The sequence below is a fragment of the Sturnira hondurensis genome, unplaced genomic scaffold, assembly GCF_014824575.4.
Source record: "Sturnira hondurensis isolate 20B ecotype Veracruz unplaced genomic scaffold, ASM1482457v3 Scaffold0005791, whole genome shotgun sequence".
Taxonomy (NCBI): Eukaryota; Metazoa; Chordata; class Mammalia; order Chiroptera; family Phyllostomidae; genus Sturnira; species Sturnira hondurensis.
In genome coordinates this window covers 97,578-122,543 of record NW_028078422.1, presented here as the reverse complement: position 1 = coordinate 122,543, position 24,966 = coordinate 97,578, and the positions used below count along the sequence as shown (strand labels likewise).

The 24,966-nt window shown below is 53.2% G+C and overlaps 1 protein-coding gene across 2 annotated transcripts in view; it reads left to right on the top strand.

The window, feature by feature from the left end:
- SPTBN4 (spectrin beta, non-erythrocytic 4) overlaps nt 1-24,966 on the top strand; it is a 70,893-nt gene that overhangs the window by 3,943 nt on the left and 41,984 nt on the right. For both annotated transcript variants that reach the window (XM_037047447.1, XM_037047445.1), the window contains exons 2-13: nt 8,917-9,068; nt 10,396-10,569; nt 13,870-13,961; nt 14,989-15,069; nt 16,100-16,215; nt 17,944-18,056; nt 18,154-18,341; nt 18,413-18,530; nt 18,773-18,931; nt 19,598-19,900; nt 20,878-21,028; nt 23,874-24,819. In XM_037047447.1, coding sequence (XP_036903342.1) covers nt 8,917-9,068; nt 10,396-10,569; nt 13,870-13,961; nt 14,989-15,069; nt 16,100-16,215; nt 17,944-18,056; nt 18,154-18,341; nt 18,413-18,530; nt 18,773-18,931; nt 19,598-19,900; nt 20,878-21,028; nt 23,874-24,819 — 2,593 coding nt within the window. The remainder of the gene's footprint in view (nt 1-8,916; nt 9,069-10,395; nt 10,570-13,869; nt 13,962-14,988; nt 15,070-16,099; nt 16,216-17,943; nt 18,057-18,153; nt 18,342-18,412; nt 18,531-18,772; nt 18,932-19,597; nt 19,901-20,877; nt 21,029-23,873; nt 24,820-24,966) is intronic.

Below are 24,966 nucleotides of genomic sequence, written 5' to 3'. Positions count from 1 at the left end.
TAGTCACGGCCAGCACAGGAACTATTACACATGAAACTATTACAAGGAGTTGCTTCTCTAAAGTTTTTAGTGCTCATTTCCGGTGGGCATAGCACTCGTTTCTGCTTGGCTTCCCCTCCCCCCGCCCCCGCTGTGACATTGTTGGGACACAGGGTAGGTGTGTATCTAACTTTTGTAGAAACTGCCAGTTTTGTAGCATTTTGCATTCCTCCCAGCAGTGTCTGAGTGACTCAGCTGGTGTGTATCCAAACTCGCCGTGGTCATTCTTTATAATTTTAGATATTTTGTGGGTGTGCGTTCAATTGTGACTTTACTTGGCATCTTCCTGGTGACTAATAACAACTAATGACGTGGAGCACCTTTTTATAGGTTTATTAACTGTTCCAATATTAGTGCCCCCTCAAGTCTTTTGCCTATTTTCCTGCCTTTTTTTTCTGATGACTTTCAGTTTTCATATGAGGCAGGACCCCCCCCCCAAAAAAAAACCCCAGAATTTATTTATAAAAATTGTGTATTTATTCTTAGAGGCTTAAATTTCAGTCACCTTCAAAGTACTCTCCATTTGATGCAATACACCTACTGAAATGTTTTTTTTCCACCACTCACAACACTTTTTGAAGTCATTGGCTTCGATGCCTTTTTAGTGCTCCTGCCATTTTTTGTTTCACCTCTTCCACATTCACAAAACATTTTCCTTTGAGGACGTTTGTCAGGCGGGGAAACAAAAAAAAGTCACTTAGGACAAGAGCGGGTGGATAGGAAGGGTGCATGGGGTTAATGCAGTTTTTGGTCAAAAACTGCTGAACACATAGTGCAGTGTGGGCAGGTGCATTTTCATGAAATGGGCAATTGTGTCGAAAGAGTCTTCAAAAAATTTTACTCAAGCCCAACCCAGCCTCTTACAACAACGCCAGCTGGTGCACTGATACAAATGGGTTCTTAGAACACTCACCCAGTGGAGGAAGCCTGTACTACAAGGGGCCACCCTCCAGAAAGTGATTCCATATTTGGGGGCCCCCCTCGTATATTCTGGGTCCAAGTTCTTTATCAGATATACGTCCTGTATCTTCTCCCACTTCATGGTTTGTCTTTTCATTCTCTTAATGGTGCTTTCTGAGGAATGGAATTTCTTCATTTAAATGTAGTCTAACTTAAGAATTGCTTTCTTTTTTAAGGATATTTTATTGATTATGCTATTACAGCTGTCTCATATTTTTACTCCTTTTAATTCCCCTCCACCCTGGACCCCCCTCCCACCAGCATTCCCCCAGTTTAGTTCATGTCCATGGGTCACGCATATAAGTTCTTTGGCTTCTCCATTTCCTATACTATTCTTAACCTCCCGCTGTCTATTCTGTACCTACTATTTATGCTTCTTACTCCTTGTACCTTTTCCCCCTCTATTTCTGCCTTCCCCTCCTCACTGATAACCCTCCATGTGACCTCCATTTCTGTGATTCTGTTCCTGTTCTAGTTGTTTGCTTAATTCATTTTTTTAGGTTCAGTTGTTGATACTTGTGAGGTTTGTTTGTCATTTTACTGTTCATAGTTTTGATCATCTTTTTCTTAGGTAAGTCCCTTTCACATTTCATATAATAAGCACTGAGTGATGATGAACTCCTTGAACTTGACCTTATCTGAGAAGCACTTTATCTGCCCTTCCATTCTAAATGAAAGCTTTGCTGGGTAGAGCAGTCTTGGATGTAGGTCCTTGCCTTTCATGACTTTGAATACTTCTTTCCAGCCCCTTCATGCCTCTAAGGTTTCTTTTGAGAAATCAACTCATAGTCTTACGGGAACTTCTTTGTAGGTAACGGTCTCCTTTTCTCTCACTGCTTTTAAGATTCTCTTCTTATCTTTAATCTTGGGTCGTGTAATGATGATGTGCTTTGGTGTGTGTTTCCTTGGGTCCAACTTCTTTGGGACTCTCTGAACTTCCTGGAAGTCTATTTCCTTTGCCAGATTGGGGAAGTTCTCCTTCATTATTTTTTCAAATAAGTTTTCAATTTCTTGCTCTTCCTCTTCTCCTTCTAGCACCCCTATAATTCAAATGCTGGAACATTTAAAGTTATCCCAGAGGTTCCTAAGCCTCTCCTTATATTTTTGAATTCTTGTTTCTTCAGTCTGTTCTAGTTGAATGTTTATTTCTTCCTTCTGTTCCAAATAGTCAATTTGAATCCCAGTTTTCTTCCTGTCACTACCAGTTCTCTGTCCATTTTTCTTTATTTCACTTTGCATAGCTTTCACTTTTTCCTCTATTTTGTGACCATACTCAGACATTTCTGTGAGCATCCTGATTACCAGTGTTTTGAACTGTGCATCTGTTAGGTTGGCTATCTGTTCATCGCTTCGTTGTTTTTCTGGAATTTTAATCTGTTCTTTGATTTGGATCATCTTTCTTTATCTCACCACACCTGTCACGTTGTAAGGGGTGGAGCCTTAGATATTCACCATGGCGGAGCAACCCAGGTTGCTCAGTGGTGGTGCTGTCTGTGAGAGAGGAGTCAGGGAGGGAACAGTGGAGCTTTCTTAGCTCTTGGCTGGCTTTCAGTCACTTCTGCTGCTCCCCACACACAAATTGGACCCTTCTGGTTCAAGGGCTTCCAGCCCTTGTGCTAATTCCCGGGTGGGCGGTTTTGTGTCTGCTCTAGGACCCCGTGGGCCTCTCCAATGAACTCTCTGGTGAGGCTAGGAGTTTCTCCTGCTGCCTCAACCACCACAGGATTTGGGAGCCAGAGGTTTTTAAGGCTTTATTTCCCCACTCCGGAACCCTGGTTTGCGTGGTGTGTCTTGCTCCTCAGTTGTGCCTCCAGGTTTATCTGCACACAAGTGTGGGACCGCCAGCTGCAGCCTCGCCTGCCCAGTCCTCCAGCTGCTGCCTTGCTGGGAGTCCTCTCCGCCCCGGCTGCCTGTCTGCATCCCTCCTACCGGTCTGGGTGAATGTTTCTTCTTTAACATCTTGGTTGTTGGACTTCCATACAGTTCAATTTTCCTGCAGTTCTGGTTATTTTTTGTTTTTAAATTTGTTGTTATCCTTCTTTTGGTTGTGCGAGGAGGCAAAGTGTATCTACCCACGCCTCCATCCTGGCTGGAAGTCATAATTACTTTCTGTATGACTAACATTTTTGTCTTTTTAAAGAAATATTTGCCTACTACAAGGTCATGGAGACATTCTTTGATGTTTTCTTCTTAAAAGCCTTGTTGTATTCCTTTCACATCTAGATTTATAACCTGAATGATATGTATTATATTTATTATTGTGTATTATGTGTGGGGGTCAAGGTCCTTTTCCCCCACACGTGGATATCCAGTTGACTCAGCTCCATTTATTGAAAATAGTTGCCTTTTCCCTCCCGAACGACAATGCCTCTTTGTCATAAATCTGGGGGCCTGATACGTATCTGTTCGTATGTGCATGTGTTGCTGATTGGTGCAAATTGACCCAAGTTTTGCCATGTTCTCAACTGCAGTTTTTGCATAGTTTTCTCACTCAGCACTGTGCCTTAAGATTCATCCACATGGCTCTGTGTACATCGAACCTGTCGCTTCCTACTGCTGCATGGAGTTCGTCCATGGGACCCACGCCCCTCCCAGTGATGGACAGCCAGGCTGCCTCCGACCCTGAACCTGCTCCCTGCCACCTCAACCCCAGACACCAGTGCATTAAACATCCTTCCACAGGCTGTTAGCCAATGTGAGAAAAGTTTTGGGGACACACAGAGAGAGAGAGGAAAGAATTGCTGGGTCATGGGGTGTACACTAGTTTCATTTGACTCTGATTGTTTTTGGAATGGTCGCCCCAGTCTGTAACTTGCTCCAGTAGGCATGAGGATTATGATATTCCCATATTTCCACCAATACTTGATATTCCCCAATAGCTTTCTAATTATTCCAAGACTCGTAGCCAAACACATCATTTACATATTAAGTCTCTCTCTATCCTTTCTCCCGAACCGGCAATGGATAAAGGAGTGTTTCTTACCCTGCTCTGTGGAAGTCTCAGTGTGTTAAAGGTAGGAATAAGGTCTCGCTCTAAGGAAGGGTTTTCACTGGTGGTGGTGATTGCCGGAGTGGAGGAGTATATGAATGATAAAATAACTTAATACGAGCACACACGGCAGAGGTAGGGCAATTGTCATTTGGCTCGGAGTCCTGAGAGGCCCAAGAGATCTGTGGCAGCTAGAATCCTGGCAGGAAGAAGATGGCCCCTCCAAGGGGTAAAATGGGGGAGAGTTCAAAGAAGGGGCTACTTACGGAGGTGTGGGCAGTGGAGACGCCCTCAGGGGACGGGGCAGGGCAGAGCAGGGCAGGCAGTAGTGAGCGGGAAAGAGGCCTCCCCAGCAGGAGCAGCGGTTATGGCGAGGAGCCAGGCCCTGCCGGAAGCTGGTCAGGCAGGGAGGCAATGCATTTCTTGGCCTTTCTTCTCTCCTCTCATCTGCTCTCTGAACCCAACAGAAAGCCTGAGGCCTCTGAGGCCTGGGAAGCCCCGTCATACAGTCCACACCGGAGCAGGTGCAGAAGACTGGTGGGTGGCCCTGGAAGGGCAAATGAAGACGCCCCACAAGCTAGCCAGACACACTCGCCAAAGGCAAACAGTCCACCTCATCTTAGGTCGGAAGTGGCACTCAGAGACATGTTTGGTTTCACTCCCACTGTGCTTTATAAAAATTTAAATCCACCCTGGCTGGTGTGGCTCAGTGGATTTGAGCATGGGCCTCTGAAGCAAAGGGTCGCTGGTTCGATTCCCAGTCAGGGCACATGCCTGGGTTGCGGGTCAGGTCCCCAGTAGGGGACGCATGAGAAGCAACCACACATTGATGTTTCTCTCCCACTCTTTCTCCTTCCCTTTCCCTCTCTCTAAAAATAGGATAAATAGAATCTTTAGGGAAAAAAAGGAGACTTTGTCTTTTTAAAAAAGGTCTTATTTATTTTTAGGCAGAGGGTAAGAGGTGGAGAAAGAGAGGAGAGAAATATCAATGTGTGGTTGCCTCTCACACACCCCCTACTGGGGACCTGGCCTGCAACCCAGGCATGTGCCCAGATCTGGGAATTGCACCAACATCTCTTTGGTTTGCAGGCTGGCACGCAATCCACTGAGCCACACAAGCCAGGGCTGTCTTTTAAAGAATGCAGATTTTTGATTTCTCGTGGAATATCATATCGTATGGCAGTGCTAGGCCACTATCTCCAAGGCCCCAGGCACAGGGGCTGAGCGGTCTCTGCCCACTTTGAGGAGGGCCTCGTTTTTCCATTTCAGAATCTGCCTGGCCCCTGGGGGCATTTCAGTTCTCAACCTTTCAGTTTCGCTCCATGCTAACAAGGTTGTAATCACAAAAACTGATCTCTCACGGCTTAGTTCTTTATGAAATTGCCACCCACATGGTCCAGGATGTGTTTCTATTAATTTTCTTTGGGTATCATCTAAATGAAATGACAAAATAAAAAATATTGTTGCGGATCCTTGTCCTTCAAGCACGAATCCCCAAATACCCAGAGTCCCCGGGACCCGCTGCAGAAACCCTGGTCTGTTCCAAACCCCTCATTTGCAGCTGGGAAAATGGAGGCCCAGAGAGGAGAGACAACCTCTCAAAGTCACACAGCCGATCCTCATAGAGGCTGGGCTGACTCCAGGGGTCCTCCTTCTGGAGCGACTCTGGGGAAGCACAAAGTACCACTTTGGTGTCAGCATTGGCCAAATCTGCTGTTGGCATGGGCATCGGTGTTGGGAGGCAGAATAACCAAATACTCAGTACAGCATCTTTTCTTCATCATTTCCTCGTGCATGTCCTTATAGGTGTGACCACTCAATTGTTTGGTAGCGAAATGGGAATATCTGTGTAGGCTACGCTGCTGTAACAAAGAGACCCAAACAATGCAGTGGCTTGCAGGAGCTGGAAGCTTATCTCTCCCTCCTACAAAGGCCCTTCATGAGCAGCCTTGTTGGTAGAGAGATGCTGGTCCAAACTGTCAGTGCAGACCCCAGGTTGCTTCTTCTGTCCTGTGCTCCGTGGACCTTGGTGCCACGGGAGTCAGGGGAAGAGAAGGAAGGCCAGGCAGCAGCTTCCTCTTTTGGTAAAACTATAAATTGTGAAATAATTATAGATTCACAGGAAGTAGAAAAGAGAGTACGGATGCTAAAAAGACAAATAACCCAATTAGAAAGGGACAAAGCTTTGCTCCAAACAAGAAATACAAGTGGCCAATAAACATGTGAAAAGAGGATCAACATCATTCATCATTAGAGAAGGGCAAATCAGAACCGCACTGAGCCCTGGCTGGTGTGGCTCAGTGGACTGAAAGGTCACAGATTTCTGGTCAGGGCACATGCCTGGGTTTCGGGGCCAGGTCCTCACAGTTGGGGGCAGGTGAGAGACAACCCCTCGTCCAGGTTTCTCTCCCTCTCTTTCTCCCTCCCTTCCTCTTTCTCTGAAAATCAAAAAATAAAATCTTAAAAAAAAAAAAACAATTTAGCCCTGGCTGGTGTAGCTCCAGCTCAATGGATTGAGTGCGGGCCTGCGAACCACACGATCGTGGTTTGATTCCCAGTCAGGGCACATGCCTGGGTTGCAGGCCAGTTCCCATCAGGGAACTCACAAGAGGCAACTGTACATTGATATTCTCTCCCTGTCTCCTTCCCTTCCTCTCTAAAGATAAATAAATAAAATATTTAAAAAACAATTTAAAAACACATCTAGATACCACTTCATACCCACTAGGATGACCGTAAAAAAACAAAACAGAAAGTCACAAGTGGTGGCAAGGATGTGGGGCAATCGCAACCCTCATACACTGCTGGTGGGAATGTAAAACGGTGCCGCCACTTTGGAAAACGGTCTGGCAGTTCCTCAAAAGTTTAAACATAGAGTTACCACGTGACTCAGCAGGTCCACTCCCGGGTATATACTCACGGTAACTGAAAACAGGTGTCCGGAGAAAAACTTGTTCATGACGGTGTTAGGCATAATCATCCAAAAATGGAATCATCTCCAACTGATGAATAGGTAAGTAGAGCATAGTGTATCCACACACGCGATATTATTTGGCCAGAAAAAGGAATAAAGTACTGATGTAAGCTACAACGTCGATAAACCTTGAAAACAGGATGTGAAACTTTACGTGAAAACCAGACACCCAGCAGGCCACATCTTGTGTGATTACACTCAGGTGGCACGTTCACAATAGCGAAATTCATGGACACCGTGCGGATATCAATGGCGGCCTCGGGCCGAGAGAAGGGGGAATTCGGAGTGACCCCTGGTAGATGCGGTTCCAGGGTGTTGATACTCTGACATTAGTGGTGGTGATGGTTGCACACGTCTGTGAATATACTAACAATTACTGAGTTTACACTTTAAAATGATGAATTTTTTAAAAGATTTTATTTATTTATCTTAAAGGGGAAGAGAAGGAGAGAGAGGGAGAGACAGAGAGATCAATGTATGGTTGCCTCTCATGCGTTCCCTGCTGGGAACTGGCCTGCAACCCAGGCATGTGCCCTGACTGGGAAACGAACCGCAAATGTGTGGTTCGCAGGCCCGCACTCAATCCACTGAGCTACACCAGCAAGGGCCTAAAATGATGAATTTTATATTATGTGTATCATAGCTTATACTAAAGCAGTTGTTGGGACAAGAGTAAGAGAGCCCCCAAACAATTTCTTGGTAAGCAAGCAAGGCAGAAGGGGCACATGTTCTTCCACCCCCCACCCCCATTGGTAGTGATGCCTGAGCGTAAACAAATCAGGACATCGCTAAAATTAAATGACAGAGTTTTATGCAAGGGTCTTAAGATTTGCTTTCTGGAAACAGTACTTAGGTAACACCCAAAATGTTGCAAAGGAAAAAGAAAAGTTGGGTGAAAAGTACATTCTTGAGAAAAATCAGTTTTGCACTCCCAGCCTCCAGACCCGTCTGAGATGCAGATCTCCCACGTCCGGAAGGCGTCCCGACTCAGGAACAGTCTTCCCCGTGTTGTTCTCAGGACAAGTCTCTCCTAAACCCTTCAGAGGGCGGGCGGCAGGGTTTGTGTCTATTTCCAGGCATGGATGTGCAACCGAAAAGTTCAAAAGTGAAGTCCTTGGGCCAATGCAAAATAAAATCTCTTCCTCGTGTTCCAGCCCATTCTCATTCGAGTGATTTTGCTAGCTTGGCTACGGTGACTGCACTTTGTGTTTTCACTCTTTCCTCAGTGGCCACCTGCCTACTCCTCACGCCAGGGCCGCTGGGCCGCAGTGTCTAGCTGGGCCGGAGGCAGCGTTCCTGCCCCCAGGGAGCATGCATATTCCTTCCCCAGCGCCTGTGGGTTGCTGGGTCCTACTTTCCCACCTCTAAATAACTCTCCAACATGCCTTCTCCCCTTTCCACAGCTCTGCCCTCTAGCTTTGCCCTCTCTCCATGGTGCCTTCCCCAATCTCCTCCCTGGTGTCCTGGCTGCCATTCTTGCTCTCTGACCCACCCTCCCCACAGCAGCCAGAGATACTCCTGAAACACAGCTGTCATCCTGCCGCTGCCCCCTGGATCCCTCCCTCCATGGCTCCCTAGTGTATTCTCTGTGCCGCCCTAAACCGAGCTCTGCGACAGAAGGACTCTGCCTGTACTCGGAGCCTAGAACAGTGGGGGACGCCTAGGAGGCACGAATGACTTACTGAACAGAGCCGACTGCGGTAGGGAACAGAGAGGGCTTTCTGTGGAAGTGAGAATCAGGAAAACTTCTAAAAGGCAAACTAGGCCGTGTTCAGGTGGGCAGCTGAGGGCAGGGGAAGGCGTCCCAGGTAGGAGGAGCCCACTGCGCGAAGACTGCTTGTTTTGGGAGAGCAGGTCCTGAGCAGCGGGCGGTGCGGGTCTGGAGTGAAGCTGGTTGAGGGAGTTGGGGAGGTTCTTCGGGGAGGCGGGGGCCTCATCAGAGCCTGTGCTTCAGATGAGCGGGAGGCCGTGCAGAAGAAAACTTTCACCAAGTGGGTGAACTCGCACCTCGCCCGGGTCGGCTGCCACATCGGGGACCTCTACGCCGACCTGCGGGACGGCTTCGTGCTCACTCGGCTCCTGGAAGTGCTGTCGGGGGAGCAGCTGGTGAGGGGGCCCGGAGGGCTGGGGGGAGGGAATTGGCCCTGGGGTCTCGGGCGGGGCTTGTACTGGGGCCTGGCTAATGGTTGCGCAGAGCGTCCTGGGAGGTGCGTGTGAGAAAGGGACCCCTCACTGGGGAGGGGCGGGGCTACGGCTCAGGGGTGGAGCTGGGTGGTGAGGACCCTGGACCCTGAGGACCTCAGGGGTGGCGAGGATTCCCTTGAAGGTGAGTGCCGCGGCAGGGGCGGGACTCAGGGCCTGGTGGGGGCGGAGCTCCGTGGGAAGGGGTGGGGCTATGGGAGANGGCCCTGGGGTCTCGGGCGGGGCTCGGAGTGGGGCCTGGCTAATGGTTGCGCAGAGCGTCCTGGGAGGTGCGTGTGAGAAAGGGACCCCTCACTGGGGGGGGCGGGGCTACGGCTCAGGGGTGGAGCTGGGTGGTGAGGACCCTGGACCCTGAGGACCTCAGGGGTGGCGAGGATTCCCTTGCAGGTGAGTGCCGCGGCAGGGGCGGGACTCAGGGCCTGGTGGGGGCGGAGCTCCGTGGGAAGGGGTGGGGCTATGGGAGAAGGGAGGGGCTTTATTGGGACGCACCGACCTGGGTGGTGAGGTAGCAGGGCCAGAACTCTGTTGAGGGGTTTTGCGGATGAGGGTGCGGATGCCATTGGAAGGGAAGGCCTTGGTCGTGGCAGTTGCGGGGATCAGACAGGACTCTTGTATGAGTGTGGCTTGTTGTGGGGCTGCAGTTGTATTTCTGGGCTTGGGTGGGGCTTCATCAGGAAGGATGGGGTTCTGATGGAGCTGGAGACTCATTAAAGGTCCAGAGCCTGGAGCTCAAAAGTCGTGAGGGTGTTGGGTACAGAACAGAAACAAACTGACATTGGAAAGAAGAGAGCCAAGAACAGGTCTTGGAGTGGGGCGGGGCTTGATGGGTATGGGCGGGGCTCCAGGCTGGGGTCTGGAGGGGTGTGGCTAGGGAACTAGCCGCGAAACTTTGGTAGCCTAAGGCGGAGATCCAATAGAAGGGCGGGGCTATGGCTGCAGGCAGGGGCGGAGCTTAACAATAACGGGTAAAGTGATGGGTCGGAGGTGGGGCTTCGGTGGAGGCGGTGGGGACAGAAACTTGGAGCCTGGAGGTGAACTGGGTCTGGCTATGAGAAGGGGTGGGTCCTTTAGAAGGACTGGGTCTTGGGTCTTGGATAAGACTGGAGAGGTGTGGACTGGGCTTGGGTATCCAGGAGGCATGGCTGCGGGGAGGACATCCTTGGAAGGGGTGGGGCCCGGGGCACCGAGCTCCGCATCAGGCCCCTCATCTCCCAATGCCCCGCCGTCCTAGCCCAGGCCCACTCGCGGTCGCATGAGGATCCACTCGCTGGAGAACGTGGACAAGGCTCTGCAGTTTCTGAAGGAGCAGCGCGTGCACCTGGAGAACGTGGGCTCGCATGACATCGTGGACGGGAACCACCGACTGACCCTGGGCTTGGTCTGGACCATCATCCTGCGCTTCCAGGTGATCCTCAAGCGTGCCCTGTCCCGCCGGTGGCCCGCAGTGGGCCTTAGGAGGGCGTCCCCTCCGACTCGGCCATTCATTCATTCACTCATTCACTCCCGAAAATTCTAACATGCTACAGGAACCCTATTCCAGGTGGTGGAAATGAAAATAATGGTGAAAATAATAGTGATTATCACCAGCATCACTATGATCATCATTTATGTATTTTTTTATTTTATTTTATTTTATTTATCTTTAGAGGGGAAGGGAAGGAGAGAGGAAGGAAATATCAATGTATGGTTGCTTCTCGTGCACCCCCAGCAGGGAACTGGCCCCTGCCGGGAAGTGGCCTGCAACCCAAGCATGTGCCCTGACTGGGAATCGAACCGCGATCGTCTAGTTCGCAGGCCCGTGCTCACATTTATGTATTTTTTACGGTGTTCTAGGCACTCTTCTAAGCAGGTGACATTTAATACACACAACAACCCTATAAACTGGCACTGCTTATTATTCCACTTTACCGGTGAGGAAAGAAGCCCACAGAGTTCGAGAAGTCATGCGCTCACGGTCACACAGCTGGGTAGTGGAGCTGGAATTCGACTACACACCGTCTTGCTTCAGTTCAGTAACAAAACAGACAAATTTTCCGCCTTGGTGGACAGATGATAAACAAACCTATGAACACATCAACAAGGGATGTCTGTGAAAAGGACCAGCTCTAGGCAGAGAAGTAAAAAGAGCTGAGCAAAAGAGACTATGATAAATCAGTAAAAAGGATACAGAAGATAGGTCGATGGCACTGAGATTTTTAGACTGGGTGATCAGAGAAAAGCTCTCCGAGAAGCTGACTGTTGTGCGGCGTTGGAGGGAGGAAGCATTCCAGGTAGGGGGCACTGCAGCCGGCACAGAGGCCCTGCGGTGGGCACGGGTGTAGCATGTTGGAAGTCCAGGAAGACCAGCACGGCTAGAAGCACGGGGTGACGGAGGAGATGATGTCAGAGGGGCTGCCAGGGCCTAGATGACCTCTGATCAGCAGTTTGGATTTTATTCTGCCTGACGTGGGGAGAGATTGGAGAGTTTTATCAAGAGGAGGAGGATAAGCAGATTTAGAAAGATCCCTCTGTGTGGGGGGTGGTCACCCAAATTGGGGGCTGGGAGCTCAGGGAAGAGTCTTGAGCTGGACCTGGGGTGGGGCACGGAGAGGCGAAGAGGAAGGCAGGCAGGAAAGAAGCTCAGGAGAGGAGTGGGCATGCCATAGGGGAATGGGGGAGGGGAGGCGTGCGGGGGTGGGGATGCCTCCAGGCCAGGCCCAAGGCTCTGGTCTGCGGGCTGGGGGACAGTGGGGCCACCCTGAGACAGTGCCAGGGAGAAAGAACAGGTTTGGGAGAGACACTGAGGTCATCTTGGGGCACAGCGGTCATCAGGGGTCCAGGACTTTAGGAGGAGATGTTTAGGAATCCCCTGGATCCTGGGAATGGAGCTCGGAGAGTGGTTAAAGCTGGAGGCAGGCATCAGGAAAGAACGAGGGGCCCTGGCTGGTGTAGCTCAGTGGATTGAGCGTGGGCCTGCGAACCAGAGGATCGTGGTTCGATACCCAGTCAGGGCACATGCCTGGGTTGCAGGCCAGTTCCCAGCAGGGGATGCACGAGAAGCAACCATACATTGATGTTTCTCTTCCTCTCTCCTTCCCTTCCCCTCTAAAGATAAAAAAAAAAAAAAAAAAGAATGAGGGGATGAGACCGGGGGGTGGGGGGTGGGGGGTGGGGGCTGGTAGCTGGAGCCCTAGACCAGGGGTTGGGGCCTCCTGGGAGCCCAGTTTTCTACTTGTACCCAAATGCCAAACTCAGCTCCTGAGTCTGGGGGGCCCAAGCACCGAACACCCATCTGAGGCTCTCGAACCTGCTCTGAATTCGGAGTCATTCAGAACTTTATCGAGCACCTACTATGTGTGATAACATGTAGTAGAAACAAAATAGACATTTGTTACTGCAGAAAACAAAACAGGCAAATATCCTGTGGTCCTGGAACTTTTACAGAACTAGGGAATGAGAACTAGTGAGGGCATTAGTCCACTGTGGCTACTGTAGCAAAATACCACAGACCAGGGATTTAAACAACAGAAACTTATTTTCTCATCCTTTTAGAAGCTAGACGTTCAAGGTCAAAGTGCTGGCAGGTTTGGTTTCTCCTGAGGCCTCTCTCCTTGGCTTGCCCACCACCGCCTTCTCTCTACATCCTCGAGTGATTTTTCCTCCGTGTGGTCAGGTCCCTAGGGTCTCTTCCTTTTCTTAGGACGATACCATTCATATCAGGTTAGGGCCCCATCCTTATGACCTCATTTAACCTTAACTAACTCTCCAGGGCCCTCTCCCCCAATACAGTCACATTGGGGGTTAGGGCTTCAACTTACAGATTTGGTGGGCGGCGGGGGGCAAAATTCAGTCCATAATGGGGGGGGGGGCTGTAAGCCAGATGAAGAAATAANATTTGGTGGGCGGCGGGGGGCAAAATTCAGTCCATAATGGGGGGGGCCGTAAGCCAGATGAAGAAATAAAACGAATGGGTGGTGATGCATGCTAAGGAGATAATAAGGCAGGGAAGGAGGATGTGAAATTTGGGTGTGCATATTGAGATTTAAAACCAAGTGGTTGGTCAAGTCCTCAATGAGAAGGTGATTTGAATGCAGACCTCAAGGAGCCTCATAGGGACCTGGGGGGAGGATGTCCCAGGCAAAAGGAAGAGCCAGTGCAAAGGCCCTGGGGAGAGAGGACAGTGGTGATTTAGTGAAGAAGACAGAGGTCTCTGAAGGGGAGCAAGCTACCGAAGGGGCGGCCAGAGACATAACAAGAGGAGATTGTGAGGAACTTGATTTTTACCCAATTGAACTGGAGCCACGTGTGGAAGACAGGGGGCACGTGATCCGATTTGGGGGTTCACAGGGTCCCTCTGTCGCTTGAAGGATGGACTGTGGGCACTGGGCAGGGGGACTAGCATGGAGGCCACTGCTCAACTCAACTGGGAGATGATGGCAGCTGGGGCCGGGGAAGTGGCCCAGACACCAAGGAAGGAGGCATCCCTGGAAACCGAGACCCTAACCCACCACTGCCTTTCACACACACACACACACACCCCACGCCATTGTGGACATCCTGGCTCACTTCTGAGCCCATCTTCACACTCCTGAACCCCCACACCAGCTCGAAGCTGCCTTCCCTATCTCCTCGGTCACCTACTCCCCTCCCTGGCGACAGGGAGGGGGTGGGGTCTCCCAGCCTCAAGCCCTCCAGGCCCCAGCAGCTTTGCTGTGTGTCCTCCCAGATTCAAGTCATCAAAATCGAGACTGAGGACAACAGAGAGACGCGTTCTGCCAAGGATGCACTGCTCTTGTGGTGTCAGATGAAGACAGCTGGGTAAGCCCCTCGGCCCCCGCCGTCCAGGCCCTCACCCGGGGGCTTCTCTGGGGACCAGTGAGAAGGGCAGCTCAAATCCTAAGTGTGAAAAGTAACTGTGGAACTGATAAACTGGTAAGTAAAACATGTCCACTCTTCTGACCTTGATGAACAAACTTGGGTTATCAATTCGGAAGGCCAGGTACAAGCTTACAATTTGGACTCTGCAGAGATCAATGCTGGAAAGTGGTGGGCAGTCCCCAGCCTGCCCCCTTCTCTCCCCCAACTCACCCTGCACCTCAGGAGGCCTCGTGCACTTGTGTGCACCTTCCAGCTCCAGGTTCCAGCGCCGCTGCCCGCCCCCAGCATGAACAGACTCCTGTCGGGCCAGCAGGGCACACGCCGGGGTTCGGGCAGCTCTGGTGGGAAATTCAGGGTCCTGCGTACCTTCAGTGGGTGGAGAAAGGGATACACAGACTGCTGGGCATGTGCCCTGGACTCCTACTCTCTGTGCTTCAGGGAGGGCCACGGCCTGAAACTCAAGTGGGAGAGCATCCCCTGGGAGGAAGGAGGGAAACTGGGCATTGTCTCTCATCCTTCTGGGCCTGTCTGTCTGTCTTGCAAGGACAATCTGTTTCTCCCCATATCAGCTGTTACCTCTACACCTGCTCTTCCTTGTTCTTGTCTCTCCTGCCTCCCTCCCTTCTCCCTCCCCTCTTGTTCCCCCTCATCTCCTTATCCTGCTCTCTCTGTCTCTCTCTACCCCTTCTTCCTTCCTTCTTTTCTTCTCTTCCTCCCTCTGCCTCTCATTTTCACTCCTCTCCTGTCTGTCACAATCTCTGTCTCTGTCTTTGTCCCTATCGCCCTGGCTCATTGTATCATCTATCTATCTATCTATCTATCTATCTGCCCAGTGATTCATGTATCTATATCCACCTATGCATCCATCCATCCCTCCATCCATCCATCTGTGTCTGTCTCTCCCTCCCTCTCTCTTCCCTCCTGACTCTTCCATTTCTGCTTCTGTCTCTCCCTTCCATGCTGCTAGTTACCCTGAGGTAAACATCCAGAATTTCACCACCAGCTGGCGAGATGGCTTGGCCTTCAATGCCCTCATTCACCGGCACAGGTATCACCTGGCTTGGGGCAACCCAGCCCTGCCCTGCCCCCTACCCCACGTTCCTCAGGTGCACAGATGCAGGGCCTAGGCCTTCACCTCTGTGCACGCTTCCCTTCACACACAGGTGCACACAACAGGCCACACACCCTGTGCACACATGGAAACACACGTGCCTTCGCCCAGCTGTGTGCACAGACACACATGCATGCACATGCACCGCCTGTGCCTGCTGCTCAGACGTCCTCAGGGCGGGGAGCTCACTCCCCATGGATGGTCCACGCGAGCGTGTGCACGGCACCTCCTCCCATCAGAGAGCCCTTTCTCATGCTGTGCCCCCAGGGCCCCCCTCCCACTCCCTGCACACCTGCCCAGTCAGACCTCAGAGCCTGCTGCCCGCCTGGCTGGGGGTGGGGCCATGGGACAGACTGGGAAACAGGCCTAGAGGCCGAGAGGGACTTGCTTGGTGTGGCAGAAGCCAGAACCCACACGTTCACACTCGCATCCACACGGGGAGACCCAGCCGCATCCACACACCCAGAAACCCACCGCGGTGCTGTGGCCCGGCTAGCAATGGTAGCACAGACCGGGTGCTTTCTGTATGCCCAGCGTTGTTCTAAGTGCTTTCCAGTAAGTCACTGGCTATTCATAGACCCTATGAAGCAGATGCTATTATTATCCCCATTTTACAAATAGTGCTGAGGAAACTGAGGCTCAGAGAGACGAAGCGGCTCACCCAGGGGACAGCCCGGAGGTAGCCAAGCTGGGGTGTGAGCCAGGCGGGCTGGCTGCAGACCTCACACATCTGACCGCTACATAGTGCTGTGCAGAACACACCCAAGCAGACCGTGCGCATCCTGACATTGGACATGCGGGGCCCTCACACCCACAGCAAATGCTGCCCACACACAGCCTCCTCCTGGGGGTTCATGCCCCTCCTGCCCCTCACCCTGGGTGGGGCTCGGACAAGGGTGACTTTCTCCCCTTTGCGCACTGGCTCTGGAGCCCGCCTGCTGCCTGCCCACTCTGTGCCCCTGCCCAGGCCTGACCTCGTGGACTTCGGCAAACTCACCAAGTCCAATGCCAACTACAACCTGCAGAGAGCCTTCCGCACGGCTGAGCAGCACCTGGGCCTGGCACGTCTGCTGGACCCCGAGGGTGAGTGTGGCGTGGCCCCAGCCCTGACTACCTCCTGGGGGCTCCCAGCCCCAATGCCTTCCCAAACTCAGTTCCAACCTACCCCAACGCTGTCCCCAATCCCAAGGTCATTCCAAACCCCAGCTCCCTTCCGGCCTCCTCTCCTTCCTCACCTCCAGTCTTTCCCTCTGCCCATCCCCACATCTCTTCCTTTCTCCATCTGCATCTTAACCCCCTCCATTTCTATTCTATCTCCAACACAAGCCCCTCCCCTTCCCATCTTCAGTCATGTCCCCCCAAACCCACCCCCTTTCCCTAACCCCAGCCCTAAAGCCAACAGCATCCCCAATCCCAACTCCCTTCCTAACGGTACCCCTGTCCCCATCCCCGAGTCCCATTTCCAACCCCATTCCTGCCCCCCGCCCAACCCTTTGTCTGCCCCCGTCCACAACGTTGCTCTCAGCACACCCCCTTCCCCTTTTCAGTCCATCCCCAGCACCCCCAAAGACTCCAGCCTCATCCCCAGCCCATGGCCACACCCCACACTAGTACCCTGTCCCTAGAATGACAGCTGCTCTTTTTCTGAGCCCCTACGATGTGCCGAGCACATGGCTGGGAATGGGAGCAAAACCTCCCTTTCATCCTCACACTGACCTGGTTGGACAGAATTGATCGGTTCTGTTTTAAAGTGATGAAAACAAAGGCTCGGAGGCGGGAAGTCACTTGCCCAGGGTCACACTAAAAACCAGTAAATGGGGCTTCCGACTCCAGATCCCATGGTCTCAATCACCCTTCTCCCTGCCTCTGAGAGCTGTATTTGGTGCTCGGTGCCGGCACACGGTGGGCGTTTGGTGGATGTTGGTGTCACCAGTGGGCTGAGTACGATGTTGCGCATTCAAAGGGTGAATTAAAACGGTCATTGGAATTTGTTGCGTTTCTCCTCCGTGCCAGGCTAGTCTTTCTAATACTTAGAGTGTTCCTAGGAGGCCGGCACTGTGGTTATCCTTGCTGTAACAACAGGGAAACTGAGGCTCAGAGAATTTAGGTGGGTTTTCTAAGGGCCTGCAGTATGTAAGTGTCGAGCTTGGATTCAAGCTTGTGCTCCCTCCAAGTCTCGTGTCCTGGGCCTCAAACCTCATAAAACACTCATACAATTAGTAACTATTTACTGAGGCCCTACTGTGTGCTAGGCATGGCAGGAAGAATGGTTAAAAAGACAGGCAGAGCCTATGTCCTCATGGAGCTCAAACTGCAGAGGAGGACGTAATCACATCATGGACGTCTAATCGCAAACTCCAATAACGAATGTGGAAGAACTCAGAGGCAATGAGATGCTCTGAGGGACAGTAACAGGAGGAGACCAACTTTAGACGGATGGACAGGAGGGCTTTTCCGAGGAAGTCTGAGCTGAGCCCTGAGGGACGAGCGGGAGTGAGGCACACAGACCAGGGAACGGTGTTCCGGATGTAGGAACAGCGCGTGCAAAGGCCCGGAAGTGGAACGTCCGTTGGTGTGTTCCGAAAATACTCACAGATAATTTCTCATTGTGGTGTGTGTGTGTGTCCTGCGCTATTTATTCCATGAGGTAGATCCCCTTCGGTAAATACAAAAGTTAAGGGACAGATAGGTTGGTTATCCAGCCCATGGTCGTACAGCTAGTAAGAGTGGGCTCTCCTTCCCTCCCCAACATTTCAACCCCTCTGCACACGTGCTCACCATCCTGCTCCCCGGCTCCCTCTTACCCGCCAGATGTCAACATGGAAGCTCCAGATGAGAAGTCCATCATCACCTATGTGGTCTCTTTCTACCACTACTTCTCCAAGATGAAGGCTCTGGCTGTGGAGGGGAAGCGGATTGGGAAGGTATAAGGAGCGCAGGAACGGGATGGGTGGGAGCCTGGGAATCACATGGGGTCGTGCCTGGGATGAGGCTGACCCCAACTTCCTGCCCCGGGACCAGGTCCTGGATCAGGTGTTGGAGGTGGGGAAGATCATTGAGCGCTACGAGGAGCTGGCTGCCGAGCTGCTGGCCTGGATCCACCGCACCGTGGGCCTCATCAGCAACCAGAAGTTCGCCAACTCACTGAGTGGGGTGCAGCAACAGCTTCAGGCCTTCACGGCCTACTGCACTCTGGAGAAGCCCGTGAAGTGAGGCCCCGCGCGGGAGGGAGGGCGGCGGGAGAAAGTGCGGGCGCGGTCCTGAGCTCCAGCACCCTCAGGTTTCAGGAGAAGGGGAACCTCGAGGTGCTGCTCTTCAGCATCCAGAGCAAATTGCGAGCCTGCAACCGTCGCCTCTACGTGCCCCGGGAGGGCTGCGGCATCTGGGATATCGACAAGGTGAGGCGGAGGATGTTGGGGAGAGGCGGGCTGCTCGGTGGCGCGAATTGCTGGAAGGAGCCGCTCTCATGGTCGACATTGCGGACTGGGTTTCATTCCGATGGTTTTCCAGCAGCAAAGTGTCGCGTGGAAGCAACATGTTTTTCCCAGTGCCATCAGTCCTAGGAGGGACCTGAGACAGAGAAGCCGGGGCACTCAACTAGGAGAGCCCTTGGAGTCTGACGGCCCCTCTGTGTCCCTAGGCCTGGGGCCAGCTGGAGAAGGCTGAGCACGAGCGGGAGGCGGCCCTGCGGGCTGAGCTGATCCGGCAGGAGAAGCTGGAGCTACTGGCCCAGAGGTTTGACCACAAGGTGGCCATGAGGGAGAGCTGGCTGAATGAGAACCAGCGCCTGGTATCCCAGGTACTGGGCCTGTGGCTTGGGAGGGAGGGCAGGGCGATGCTCTGGGACCAGCGCGGGAGACTTGATCTCTTAAGCAACAAAGAAGAGTTGGATTAGGAGACAAGTGGGTGGGAAGGGAGGATTTTTCTAAGTGATGGGTGGTGGTCGTGGTAGGGGGCGTGGGCCTGACCTCCAGCTAAGCAGGAGTGTGAGGCTGGTCTCCAAGGTAACTAGGGAACACAGAATCCCCCCTCCCCTTTTTTTAGGAATAGGGAGACTATTTAATTATTTCCTAAGTGGCAAAGGAGATTGTACCTGGTGTCCAGGGTAACTCAAGAGGAGAGAATTGGTCTCCTAGGTAACAGGATAGGGTAGGTCTGGTCCCCAATCTCTAGGGAAATGGAAGGCTAGGGCTTGTTTCCTAGGTAACAACTTGGTAACAAGTTTAGGGTTAGAGATGCAGCAGGGGAGGGTGAGCTGCTCTCTCGGGTGACAGGAAAAGGTGGAGCTAGTCTCCATAGTAACCAGGGGATGGTATGGCTGGTCTCCAGGGTAACAGGGCAAGCAGGGCTGGTTCCCAGGGTAACAGAAGCAAATAGGGGAGTTTCCCAAGTTTACCCGGGGTCAAGGTAACAGGTGGGCTGCTGAGGCAGCATGAGTGATCGTCTGTGGTCTGTCCTGCCCCAGGACAACTTCGGCTATGAGCTGCCGGCAGTGGAGGCAGCCATGAAGAAACACGAGGCGATTGAGGCGGACATTGCGGCCTATGAGGAGCGGGTCCAGGGCGTGGCGGAGCTGGCCCAGGCATTGGCCACTGAGGGCTACTACGATGCCCGGAGGGTGGCAGCCCAACGTGACAGCGTCCTGCGTCAGTGGGCCCTGCTGACTGGGCTGGTAGGTGCCCGGCGGACACGGCTCGAGCAGAACCTGGCCCTGCAGAAGGTCTTCCAGGAGATGGTGTACATGGTGGACTGGATGGAGGAGATGCAGGTGGGGGCCGGACTGGGGCCACGCACGGCTGTGGTGGGCTGGGAGGGGAGGGAGGGATATAGGCCCGGAAAGGGCTGTCAGACACATGGAGAGGGAAGTGGGGAGAGACAGAAAGAGATAAAGTCTGGGAGACAGAAAGAGTGAGAGAAAGAGACAGAGAGAGAAAGAGACAGAGAGGGAAATAGATTAAAGAAACACAGAGCTATAGAGGCAGAGACAGGGACAGACACAGAGAAAAAGATTATTCCAGGGTAAGATGGTGATGAGAGAGAGAGAGGAAGCAGATGCAAAGTTAGCAATAGTAGTCTTTTTTAAATTTTTCTTTTAAAGATCTTATTTATCTTTAGAGGGGAAGGGGAGGAGAGAAGCAGAGAAATATCAATGTATGGTTGCCTCTCATGAGTCCCCCATCGGGAACTGGCCTGCAACCCAGGCATGTGCCCTGACTGGGAATCGAACCGCGATCATGTGGTTCGCAGGCCCGCGCTCAATCCCCTGAGCCACACCAGCCACGGATAGCAATAGTACTCTGAATGGAAAAAGACACAGAGGAAGATAGAATGTGCTTGAGAAAGACCAACCAGAGATGCAGAGGAAGATGGAGAAAGGAAGGATAGAAGCAGAGAGAGAGATACAGACGTGGAGAGAGACAAGGAGAGAAACAGGCAGGGATAGACATGGAGACAGTGAGAGAGATGGAGATGGAGAAGTATGAGTGAGGAAGAGGAGGGAGACCACTGAGGTGAAGGCCTGGCACCGGAGACACTGTGACAGGGCCAGAGCCCAGACATGTGGAACCAGGGAGTGAGGGGACATTCGGAGATTCAGAGAGAGACAGATTAGGACTGAGACGAGGAGACAGAGATTAGAGTTTAAGCGATGGTGCAGGAGAGCAGAGAGCTAGTGTGGCCAGTGGGGTCGGGGAGTGGCCTCAGGGCCAAGGCCCAACACATTCTCAACACTGCCCCCTGCTGTAGGCTCAGCTGCTGTCCCGGGAGTGCGGACAGCACCTGTTGGAGGCTGAGGACCTGTTGCAGAAACATGGACTACTGGAGGGGGACATCGCTGCCCAGAGCGAGCGGGTGGAGGCCCTCAATGCCGCTGCCCTGCGTTTCTCCCAGCTGCAGGGTGAGTCTGGTGTTGGGGTTTGGGGAGGAGACTTTCAAAGCTGATGCTATCAGAAGCCAAATGACTCCTGAGAGAGAAAAGGAAGGAGTGGACTCCCTGTCTTTGGAGGCATCCAAACACAGACTAAGATCCCATTCCACTAGGGATACACCATCAGGGTAATTAACACCTTGGACAGGAGGTTGAACCACATGGCAAAGCAGGATGACCTGCTTTGAGAGTCAGTAGCAGTAACTCCCCTTTATTGAGCACTTGTTATGTGCTAAGCCCTTGCAGCCAGATCTCAGTGAATATCATGAAAGGACTGTATAAGGTAATGTATTGTCAGGGCCTGTTCAGCAGCAAATAATGGAAACTCAATTCACTTAGCATAAGGTGGAAGGGGGAATGTATTGGCTGACATAACTAAAATGTTCAGGAAGGGGTGAGTTTGGCTTCAGGAAGGGCTGGATCCAGCCATGGTTCAACGATGCTTTTAGGACTCTCTCCAACCGTCGTCTCTGTGTTTGTGTTATTGTTGGGCAGTCCCTTCCCTTGGGGTGTAGACCTGGGGTCATGCAGCCCCATGTTTACATCTCAGCAGCCCACAGGCCCAGCAGAAAACAGTCCCCTTATTCCCAAGAGTTCTGACCCAAAGGTTCAGCGAAGGCTCTCGTCAGCTCACTGTGGGTTCCATCCCCACTGCTTGGCCAAGCATCGTGACTCTGGACTATACAGTGATCTAATTGGCAACATCTTTGTGACATACCCACCCAAGGGCCAAGAAGGGGGGCAAACTCTATCCAAAGACATGGACTGGGAGAGAGGAGGTGGCTGCCATTACCCGAAGCTGGGCCATGGATACCAACAGGCAACATGAAAGCTCAAGTGAGGTTCTCACCTCACTGTTGTCATTCTCGTCTGGTCAGAGACCCCAGGAACCCCCTTCAGTCAGAACAAGCTGGGTTTGCTTGCACATACCTTGGGGAACCTTAGTGAGAGGCTGTTGAGAAAGGCTCGTTATAGGATGTTGGGCGTGTGTCAGGCGACTTGGGGGTGATTTGCCGTAGTGTCTTGCTGCAGATGGGATGCAGTCAGTACGTGGGGGCCGTGAGGTGGCTGCACATCTGACTCGTGTTTCTCCAGGTGGTGGGAGGAACAGGAATCAGCCGAGGTGTTCATCTCAGCTGGGTGAAGGGGGCGAGGTGGTGTTTTGGGGGTTGGCACAGTGGCCTTGTTTTGGGTGCACCCGCACATCCTGGGGGATGCCCCATTTTGTCCGGCTCCATCAGCTGCTGGTGCGCTGTGAACGCTGTGCCCGGGCTGTGTGTGCTGACAGCCGTGAGGGCTGCTCTTTTCTTTCTCTCTGAGGCCCCGCGCGGCAGAGCCGACAGGTAACAGGGCTTGGAGGCTGGTCTGTCTCGTTCCTTTATCCAGAGCCAGGACCCTTTGGAATCCTGGAGCTCTGTTAGAAGAGGAAGGCCTATAGGCTTGAAGGATGGTGGCCTTTCTCACCCTCGTGGACCGGTCATGTCCTAAGAGCAAGTGAGGGCTCCTTTCAAGCTCCCGGGCGGACATCTCCATCCTGGCTCAGCCATTCTCACTCACCCTCATGAAAACCGCAGGAGAGATCGTTCAACCCTCTCCTTCACCCTGGGGATGTTCATCCCAGGAGTCTCCCCATCTCCTTTCTGTGAGATCTTGGTGCCTGGTGACAACCAGCAGCACCACGAAAACAGCAAACAGGCGAGTGTGGGGTGTGCGTCATGGCGAGGGGTGGCCGCATGGCCTGACAAGTGGCCCAGAGTGTGGCCTCCTGATCCACTGCGACTTAGCTGATGCTGGGCAAGCAGCTTCCCTCCCAGAGTCTCAGTTTCTTCATGTGTAAGATGGGCTAGTAAAGATGGTGTCCTCATAGAGTGGTTGTGAGGATTAAATGACATCGTGACACTGGGCTGGATACATGGTTGCCATCCATTCAGTCGGATGGATGGCTTGCTATTTGGGTCAATTTCAGGGGATATGCAGAATTACAGAAATCCTGCATTCCATCTAGGGCAGCATTGTGACCCAGTCGGACATATGTTTACTCATAACCCAGAGCTCACACGCACACGTACACACACCAACACCACCATTTTATCAAACAAATGCTTCCCTTTTCCTCCTGCGTTGAATTCTGATGTTTTCCATTCATTCCAGTCCATCCCATTCAAGACTTGCTGGCTGCAGCCCGTTAAGTGAATTTCACAGTGTTGGGGTCACAGATTAGAAGTCTGGGAGGAAAGTGAAATATTTGAAGGAAAAAGGAATGCAGGTCATCACTGGGGTTAATGTGTAAGGCAACAGAGAATGAGAGAGGTAAGGAAGCCAGAAAACAGCTCAAGATTAGAGCACTTTCATTTGGCCCAGTTCTGAAGGAAACGCAGTTCGCAGGAAAATACACTGGTTGTAGCGAGGATCCTCTGAATCTCAGTTTCCACCCGTCATCCAGTCAATGTGACCATTTTCATTGGGCTGCTGCTCTGGGCTCCACCCTGTGCGGGCAATGGTGGGACACAGTGTGATGGAGATGGCCCCAGGCCCTGCCCTCAAGGGGCTCCCAGTCCAGTGAGGGAGACGGATCAGGCGATGATCGCCCAGAGGGTTCAGGGCTGGCATGGGTAAGCAGAGAATCCTGGGAGAGCCAGAGAAAGCCCTTGTTCCCCAGCCTGAGGGTATTAGGGAAGGCTGCCTGGAGGAGGGGACTCATACCTGGCCTCTGAGGATGCCGAGCCAAGGGCTGGGTCAAGTAACCTGCAACACCCTTTTTTGGACGCCCTCTTGTCCGTGCCCAACCGGGGATCCTCCCCTTCTCCTGGCCCAGGCTACCAGCCCTGCGATCCGCAGGTCATTTGCAACCGCGTGAACCATGTGCATGGCTGTCTGGCGGAGCTGCAGGAGCAGGCGGCGAGGCGGCGCGCGGAGCTGGACGCCTCGAGGAGCTTGTGGGCGCTGCTTCAGGAGCTGGAGGAGGCGGAGAGCTGGGCCCGAGACAAGGAGCGACTCCTAGAGGCGACGGGAGGTGGCGGGGCGGGCGCAGCGGGCACAGCGGGCGCAGCGGGCGGCGCTCACGACCTGTCCAGCACCGCGCGCCTCCTAGCGCAGCACAAGATTCTTCAGGGCGAGCTGGGCGGGCGGCGGGCGCTGCTGCAACAGGCCCTGCGGCGCGGCGAGGAGCTGGCTACGGCCGGCGGCGCCGAGGGCCCGGGAGCCGAGACTGTGCAACTAGCGGGCTTGGCGGAGCGCGCGGCGAGCGCGCGGCGGCGCTGGCAGCGTTTGGAGGAGGCGGCAGCGAGGCGCGAGCGGCGGCTGCAGGAGGCGCGAGCGCTGCATCAGTTCGGCGCTGACCTCGACGGGCTCCTGGACTGGCTGCGGGACGCCTATCGCTTAGCAGCTGCGGGTGACTTCGGCCACGACGAGGCGTCCAGCCGCCGCCTGGCGCGCCAGCACCGTGCGCTCACCGGGGAGGTGGAGGCGCATCGGGGGCACGTGGGTGGCCTGCGGCGTCAGCTGGCGACCCTGGGTGGCGCTAGCGGCGCCGGGCCAATGGTGGTGGCTCTGCAGGTACGCGTGGTGGAGGCCGAGCAGCTGTTCGCCGAGGTGACGGAGGTGGCTGCTCTGCGGCGCCAGTGGCTGCGCGATGCCCTCGCCGTCTATCGCATGTTCGGGGAGGTGCACGCGTGCGAGCTGTGGATCGGAGAGAAGGAACAATGGTTGCTCGCTATGCGCGTCCCTGATTCACTGGACGACGTCGAGGTGGTGCAGCACCGGTGAGCGCGCACTTGTGGGGCTCCAGGGTCCCCTTCCTCACGCATGGTCTCACCTTCGTTGGTTCAACAGTTTCTTTATTCCCTCAGCTGGAAGCAGGGTTCCAGTACAAAGGGAATGGATTAGTCCCAACCACACAGGCTGTGGTG